This window comes from Colobus angolensis, unplaced genomic scaffold, assembly GCF_000951035.1.
Source record: "Colobus angolensis palliatus isolate OR3802 unplaced genomic scaffold, Cang.pa_1.0 Scaffold403, whole genome shotgun sequence".
Taxonomy (NCBI): Eukaryota; Metazoa; Chordata; class Mammalia; order Primates; family Cercopithecidae; genus Colobus; species Colobus angolensis.
Genome location: NW_012117411.1, coordinates 537,996 through 546,499, shown reverse-complemented (window position 1 = coordinate 546,499; position 8,504 = coordinate 537,996). Strand labels below are relative to the sequence as shown.

General features: G+C 41.5%; 1 protein-coding gene across 1 annotated transcript in view; it reads left to right on the top strand.

The window, feature by feature from the left end:
• The window catches only part of DOCK4 (dedicator of cytokinesis 4), a 477,639-nt gene that overhangs the window by 294,956 nt on the left and 174,179 nt on the right, over positions 1-8,504 (top strand). Inside the window, exon 16 of the mRNA XM_011955954.1 lies at positions 4,427-4,533. Coding sequence (XP_011811344.1) covers positions 4,427-4,533 — 107 coding nt within the window. The remainder of the gene's footprint in view (positions 1-4,426; positions 4,534-8,504) is intronic.

Sequence of the window (8,504 nt, the reverse complement as noted above, 5' to 3'; positions counted from 1 at the left end):
TCTCAAGCCCCATCTCTCTCCCCCAACTACCAGGAGTCCAGGAATCTTCTGATATTTCCTGTGTCCCTGAGGGTATCTTAGCACTGCCAGTATACGTTGTGACCAGAGAAGGTTCTGGCAAATCTAGCTTTGGGAGCAGTACAACAAATGAGAGATACAGGAGAGTCACATTTTTTAAGAAGCAGCAGGCTCCTTTCCAGTCTGGAAGGAATAGGGGCTTTGCCAAAAGATTTGTGGTGACTTCACCTCAGTGCTGTTGTAATTTACCCAAGGTTCGGGCAGAGAAGAAGGACTTTATCTGTTGCTGGAATTATGGCATATTTCAGAATTGACTCAAGGAGCTTCATAAATTATGCTTGTGTGAATGTTTCTGAATGCAGGAAGAGAGCTAGTAGGGTCTTAAAATTCTTCCAGATTCCAAGAAGAGTTTCCTATAAAGGATTTGAAGTAGGAAAACATAAAGGACTTACAATGGTGCCATACTATTTCTTCCATCAATCTTTGTTATAAATTCTCCCTGGGGCCTAATATGAGGTTTGAGCTTTAAGGTAAAAAAAAGAGAAAATAACGGTGAAATACTGGGGAAAGAGAGAAAGAGCATTTGGAGATAATTATTCTAATTCAGAACTTGGAAAGTCGAATAAAGGCTATTTTCAGTAAAATCTATTAGATCTCTACCTTCTTATCCCTGTACTTCAAAAATTGCTCATAGGTTTTTTTTTCTTTTTCTTTTTTTTTTTTTTTTGAGGCGGAGTCTCGCTCTGTCGCCCGGACTGGAGTGCAGTGGCCGGATCTCAGCTCACTGCAAGCTCCGCCTCCCAGGTTTACACCATTCTTCTGCCTCAGCCTCCCGAGTAGCTGGGACTACAGGCGCCCGCCACCTCGCCCGGCTAGTTTTTGTATTTTTAGTAGAGACGGGGTTTCACCGTGTTAGCCAGGATGGTCTCGATCTCCTGACCTTGTGATCCGCCCATCTCGGCCTCCCAAAGTGCTGGGATTACAGGCTTGAGCCACAGCGCCCGGCCGGTTTTTTTTTCTTTTAATCTTCCTAATTAAACGTCAGAAGAAACAGCCAAATGTAAAGAAGGAAAAAATCTTGGCAATACCACAAACTATGAATAACCAATGCAATCGTTTTATAAAGTGGGCTTCCAAATATTTATCTGTGTGTTCATATCTTTATTCAGAAACAGCAGTTTTTCATGAAACAGATATTTATTGAACTCCCACTATATGCCAAGCGTTGTACTGGGTACTGGAGACACATCAGTGAGCACAAGAAAATAGCCCCTCTCACAGAGCTTTCATTCCAGAGAGGAAAGACAGATTTTAATAGCTGAGAAACTAAGTACATAATACATCAGACAGCAAGTGATGAAGTGCAGTGAAGACTTAAATTGCAGTTAGGGAGGAGGAAGTGATGGTACTGTGTTGCTGTTTTACATAGGGCTGTCAGGAAAGACTTCTCTTATAAGGACATGTGTTGGCAACAAACTAAAAGAAGTGAAGGCCTGAGCCATTGAGACTATTCTTTCTGGGGAAAGAAGATTCCAGGCAGAGAGGACAGTACAAAAGGCTTAAGCTTGAAACATGCTTGGCATTTTCAAGGAATAGTGAGGGGACCCAAGGTGGCAGAGGCGCCAGATCTTGTATAGTCTTTTATTTCATGATGAGGACTGTGCATTTTATTTGAATTGAGAAGAACCACTAGAGGATTTGGAGCGAAGGTAAGTCTGGCTACTTTATGGGATAATAGATTATAGGTAGTAAGGTTGGGAACAGAAAGACCATTTGGGAAGCTTTTCTTAGTGTTCCAAGTAAGAGATTTAAAGTGTTCTGCATTACGAGGGTAGTGGTTCAATTCTTTTTTACGGAATATTAACAGATCGGATATGAAAGAAGGAGAAAAGTCCAGAGTGACCCAAAGATGTCAGCCTGAGAATGAATGATCATTTAATTAAGTGGGGAAGACAACAGGAAGAACCTGTTTGGGGAACAAAAATCAAACATTGCATTTTAGACATGTTAAATCAGAGATGTCTATTAGACACTCAAGATGTCAAGTGGGCAGCTGAGTGACCTCCAGGTTGGAAACTTGGGAATGAGAGTTCAGTGGTTGGTCTACTGAGCCAGCACTGGGGGTTGGGGAGGATCCCTGAACTCTAGCATTTGCTGATTTCCATGGTGGAGATACTCCCACCATGGCCAGTTTCAAGCTTCCAACATGACATCACTAAATGTAGAACTGGGGAGAAACGTGCACTTTCAGCTCTTCTGGGCCAGTATGATCCAGCTCCAGCACATCACTAATTTTGATGATTTCTAAAGTCCGAGACTGATTGGAGTTCCTAGGTAGTAAGTTTAGAGAGCAAAGGGGAGTCCAAGGATGGGTCTCTGGGGTACTCGCCATATTTAGAGCTGGGAGAATGAGAAGGAGGCATTATAAATGACAATAAGAAGGACTATCTAGTAGGTTGAAGGCCAGTCCAGGAAGAATAGATTCCACGAACTAAATGAAGGCAGTTTTTCTTTTTTTTTTTTTTTTTTTTTTTGAGACGGAGTCTTGCTCTGTCCCCCAGGCTGGAGTGCAGTGGCCGGATCTCAGCTCACTGCAAGCTCCGCCTTCCGGGTTCACGCCATTCTCCTGCCTCAGCCTCCCGGAGTAGCTGGGACTACAGGCGCCTGCTACCTCGCCCGGCTAGTTTTTGTATTTTTTTTAGTAGAAACGGGGTTTCACCGTGTTAGCCAGGATGGTCTCGATCTCCTGACCTCGTGATCCGCCCGTCTCGGCCTCCCAAAGTGCTGGGATTACAGGCTTGAGCCACCGCGCCTGGCCTGAAGGCAGTTTTTCAAGAGAGGATTGATCACATGTGTCAGGTGCCAGTGGTAGTCAAATAAGATGAGGACAAATAATTTGATTTGGCATCATGGAACTCGTTGAACCTGACAAGTTGTTTTAGTGAATCTGTGGTGATAAACGTGAGTTAAAGAATGAGATGGAGGGGAAAGACGGGGAGTAATGGGTATAGACGAATCTTTGGAGAAGTTTTGCTATAAAGGATACAAGAGCTATGGTTGTGCATAGGAAGACTCAATGTCATCAAGATGTCACTTGTTCTTAAATGAACCTATGGATTCAAGTTTCTGTACTATCATTGCTGTGGATATCTCTTCCCAGAGATCTTTGGTGTGATTTTTGCTTGAGTTTTTAAAAAACATGAATTCTTTTTCCTGTTTCTCTATGGGGTTGAAATTAATGATTTTAAAAGAAAGTCCTTTGCTATAATCACATTTTCAGAGATGTCCTCATATTAGGGACCAGCACCAGCCAGACAAAATTACCGTTTTCAGCATTAGGCTCTACTTCCTTCCCTGTGTTTAAATGCCTGGAGCAATTAAATGCTGTGTTGCTAAACATCTTGTCCAAACTTCAGGATCACCATACCTAACTCCTCCAGCTCAGATCTCACTGCATCCGAAAGTTGCACTTTTCTGTTCAAGTATAACGTTCCACTCGTGAAAGAGTGACAATTCAGCCCTTAACAGGCTGCTGGCCCTGGAGAACTCTCTTTCCATCTAAGTACAATGGGAGAGTCAAGTTAACCAAACAAGGTTCTGTTAATGCTTTCTTCATTTTTGGAGGAGGGGGGAGCTTGGTGGAAAGAACTGGAATGGTACTTAAGAGATCTACAACAAGTTACGTAATATCTATAACCTCAATTTCCCTATCTATAAATAATTGCTAATGATCCTTGCCTTTTCTAGCTATTGTAATTCTTAATTAGGCGTCTGAAAACCTCATCGCCTCATTTCCGGTTTCCACAGTAGTGAGCCCTTATTAAACTATAGGTTTAATATTCATACTGGCTTTCAACATGCCTAACTTATTCCAAGGAGGTAACGGCAACAGGACTTACTTTCCTTAAATGTGCGGATATAGGGAAAGAAGTTATGTCATGGACCAGGGTAGAGCTTAGAGATTCCCTTTCGATGGTTAGTAATCAAAACAAAGCATTTCACTTTCATTCATTCACTTGTTCATTCATTTAACATATATTTATTGAGCACCTACTATGTTCCTAGCACTCTTTGAAACAATAACATAAAACAGATAAGACCCCTGCCCTCAATGGGACCTAGGGATAAAAAGAAGAAACAGGCAATCCACAAATTTTTAGAAAACAATTTCAGATAGTGACTGCCATAAAGAAAATTAGGCAAGAAATGTAAGTTGCAGATAAGGGGGCAGGAAGAGGGGATTAGAGGGTGACTGCTTTATAGAGATGGCCTATCAGAAAAGCTGTGCTCCATTGTGTAGTGGAAACTGTTGTGTATGGGTTATATTTCTCAATGATTATGCTTCTTGACAAACCATGTACCTGAACATAGGTATGCTTAAATAAGCCAGTAATTTTGTTTTTTACAGCAAAGGAGAAAGGAGAGAAGAAGTTGTTTGGGTTTTCTTTTGTCCCTCTGATGCAAGAAGATGGTAGGACTCTTCCAGATGGCACTCATGAGCTCATCGTGCATAAGGTAACATCAATCAGATGGTGGCGATGGGCAGTAAAAAACAGTGCTGAAATAGCACCTCACTGTCTTATCATTTTGAAAAGAGAAAAAAAAATGACTGAAAAGAATACTCTTGTAAGATTGCTCTCAGGGAGAATATCTTTTTGAAAGTATTGTTTCTATATTCTGTCATATTCTAGAACATATTTTAGAGATGATTTATTTTTTCATCCTAATTTAGGAGTGGATATTTGGGTAAATCTGTGTATTGTTCTTAAAGTTCTTTCCATTGCTGTGGTAGGGTTAAGTAAACCTTATAAATAACTTTTTAAATACTACAGTACGCGCTTTCTTATCTAGGTCTGTATATCCCCAGAAGTAAATTTGGCAAGGTCAGCATTATTATTTTGTCTGCTGATGTTACTAAGCAGGCAGAGAAGTGGCTGTATTTCATCATGACAACTTTAGCAGTTCTTGTAAATCAAGAATTGTCATAAAAAACATTTGGAACAAAGTGTATTGTAGTAGGCAACAAAAAGAAAACTTGCAAAGGAGGAACCTCTTGTAATTATCTGAGAATACTAGTAATAATGAACTGTAGGGTAAAAAATGTATTTTTAAGTGCACAGGCAATTTTCTCCAAAATATTCCTCCTTTGCATTTCTCCATTTCTGTAACTGTGTAATAGCCAGGCCCTTATCAACTCTCACCTATGATAACTGGTCCTGCTGACCTGGGTCTTGTCTCCCTCTAGCCCAGACATCAGGGTCACTCATCTAAGGAGCAGATCCAGACATGTGACTTCCCAGCTTAAGACCCATTCAAAAGCTGCTTGCTGAGAGAATAAATCCCAGGCATCTCGGGGCGTGCCAACCTTCTACCTCCCTACTGCCTCACTCCTTACCACTTCCGGCCTCTTGATGCTGCAACCACATCCAGCACTTTATAGTTCTTCACCCTCTGCTGCTGGCTCTTTCTGCTCTTCCCTGCCCTTGTGGCTCCTGGAGTCAGCCTTCCCCTGCCTCTCCCTCTGAGTATCTTCTGCTCATTCCCGGAGACTCATCTGGGCCACACCCTCCCTCAGGAACTATCCCCTGCTTCCTGGCCCATCTCATATTCTCAGCTGGCCAGTTGCCCTTCCCTGAACTCCCTGATATCTGCACACATCTCTTACCATTGTTCTCATCACACTGTTCCAGAACTATCTGTTGATCCCTCAGCTTACCCCGTTAGATTTATGAGCCCCTTGAGAACAACAGCTATGTAGAGAGATTCTGGCCTGTGATAGATGTTCAGTGAAGATTATTGAATGAATAGGAGATTAGAAGCAAAAACTTCCTTTGGATTGCTAGCCAAATGAGAGGCAATATTATAACACACCTGGTATTTTCTTTTTTTTTTTTTTTTTTTGAGATGGAGTCTCATTCTGTCACCCAGGCTAGAGTGCAGTGGTGAGATCTCAGCTCACCGCAAGCTCCGCCTCCCAGGTTCACACCATTCTCCTGCCTCAGCCTCCCGAGTAGCTGGGACAACAGGTGCCCGCCACCGCGCCCGGGTAATCTTTTGTATTTTTAGTAGAGACGGGGTTTCACCATGTTAGCCAGGATGGTCTCAATCTCCTGACCTCGTGATGGGCCCACCTTGGCCTCCCAAAGTGCTGGGATTACGGGCATGAGCCACCGCGCCCAGCCCACACCTGGTATTTTCTATTTTTATAGAATGTATATTTCAGTGTCTATTTCTTTAATCATTCATTTTCTGTTATTTGTTCAATATGTTTACTGACCACAGACTACAGCCAGGTACTGTTCTAGGTGCTGGGAAAATAGTGGCAAACAAGACAGCCAAATCCTTCTGTTTCTGGCCTTTACATTCTCTCTTCATAAAGTAATCTAAAAGAGCTAACAAAGCTAACAGTGTTAAAATAGAAAGAAACAAAAATATTTTAAAGCGTAGTAACCAGAAAAGCAAACAGAGGAACTACATATACTAGACTGCAGGGATGATCTATTTATCTCAGCTGTAGGTCTGAGGCTCCCCGCTAAGATATATAATATAACAGGCAATGTCTTGAGCTTCAGTTTTCAAAAACGTAAATGGTACTTCATATAAATGTCTTTGTAACATTAAATCTTAGCTCAGAAAAGGTAAGGCTAAGATAATTAAGACTGAGCGCCCCATTTCCTAATGATATACAGAAGAATGAATCACTTCTACATAGTATATCCCATTTGGACCCTCTCACCTATGGGTCTGCGGGTGCGTCTTTGGCAGTGCTGGGTTTCCAGTCAAGTCCTGGTTGACTTCTCTTCATGAGCATGAACCATACCAAGATTCTCAGTTGCTGACTAGAGACATGCATATTCCTAAAATGCCAGAGGATAGGTAGCAGAGCTCGTTTCTCCACGTGAACATTTAGGAGTCAAACAGGTATTAATTCCTAGACAGAGGCCTGTCCAGGTGCCTATAGTCAGGGCCAAAACTTTTCTCAAAAATAGGGACTTTGACTCAGTTGAAGCTCTTCCACAAAAATTGACTTAGTACTAAGAATCCTCATCCATAAAGGGGAATTTATTTGAGCATGAAAAATGTGTCCTCAACCGCAAAAGAAACTCAGTGTGGTATGTGTAGGCTGTCTAATTTGGGACAGACCTACATTGTATGGATCCATCAGGAAGCATTCGCTCCACAGAAAAACCCCAAGTACCTGAGTTTTCTTATGAACAGGGTTATTTAGTATTTCTTATTTACAGAGTTGTGAAATACTTGCCAAGTATAACAACTTTTATTTTTATTTCTCATACTACTGAGCCAACAAGTTCAGTTTCAGCTTATGGCCACTTGTAATTTATGATTATGAAACCATATTACCAGCATAAAGCATAATCCTTCTTCTGCTATGAGAGGAAGGCGCACAGCCTGCTGGTCACTGTGCCGCCTTGAATTCAGTATTTAAAAAGAAATGTGGAGAGAGAAGCGTGTTTCAAATTATGAGCTAAAAATATAGCCCATTTAATAAGTGGTGTTGAGATAAATAAAATGGGTATTAGGGGAAGCAGGGAAGAACTGGATTCCTACCTTCCTCTTATTGCGAAAACACATTCCAGATTGAATGTAAGAAATAAAACTGGGCTGGGCACAGTGGCACATGCCTGTAATCCCAGCACTTCAGGAGGCCAAGGCTGCTGGACCTCCTGAAGTCAGGAATTCGAGACCAGCTGGCCAACACGGTGAAACCCCGTCTCTACTAAAAATCAAAAAAGTTATCCTGGCATGGTGGTGGGTGCCTGTAATCCCAGCTAGTTGGGAGGCTAAGGCAGGAGAATCACTTGAACCCAGGAGGTGGAGGTTGCAGTGAGCCAAGATCATGCCATTGTACTCCAATCTGGGCAACAAGGGTAAAACTCAGTGTCAAATCAATCAATCAATCAATCAATCTGTATGAGCCTTAAAAATATGGATGAACATTTGTATAATCTACAGGTGAGAAGGGCCTTTCTAAGGATGTCTCAAATGTTAGAAATCAAATTTAAAAATCAAGTAAATTTGGCTACATAAAATTTATTTATTGATAAAACAATCATAATCTAGGCTGAAAACACATTTCAAACTGAAATATAGTTGCAACATAGCTTGTAAAGGGTTGCTTTATAACCCCATAGGTAACCCTTATAAAGGGTTACTATTCCTTTTTTTTTTTTTTTTTTTTTTTTTTTTTGAGACGGAGTCTCGCTGTGTTGCCCAGGCTGGAGTGCAGTGGCACGATCTCCGCTCATTGCAACCTCCCCTTATCTGATTGTGTGTATCAATCAGATGCTTATCTGATTTGTGTGTATCTGCATCACTGCACTCTCTCAGACAGTATTCAGATGAGAATCAAATAATGTCAGCTGGAAAAAGGCTTAGAAGTAACATGAAGTAATTGCCTCATTTTACAGATTTTTTTTTTTTTTTTTTTTTTTTGAGACAAAGTCTCGCTCTGTCGCCCAGGCTGG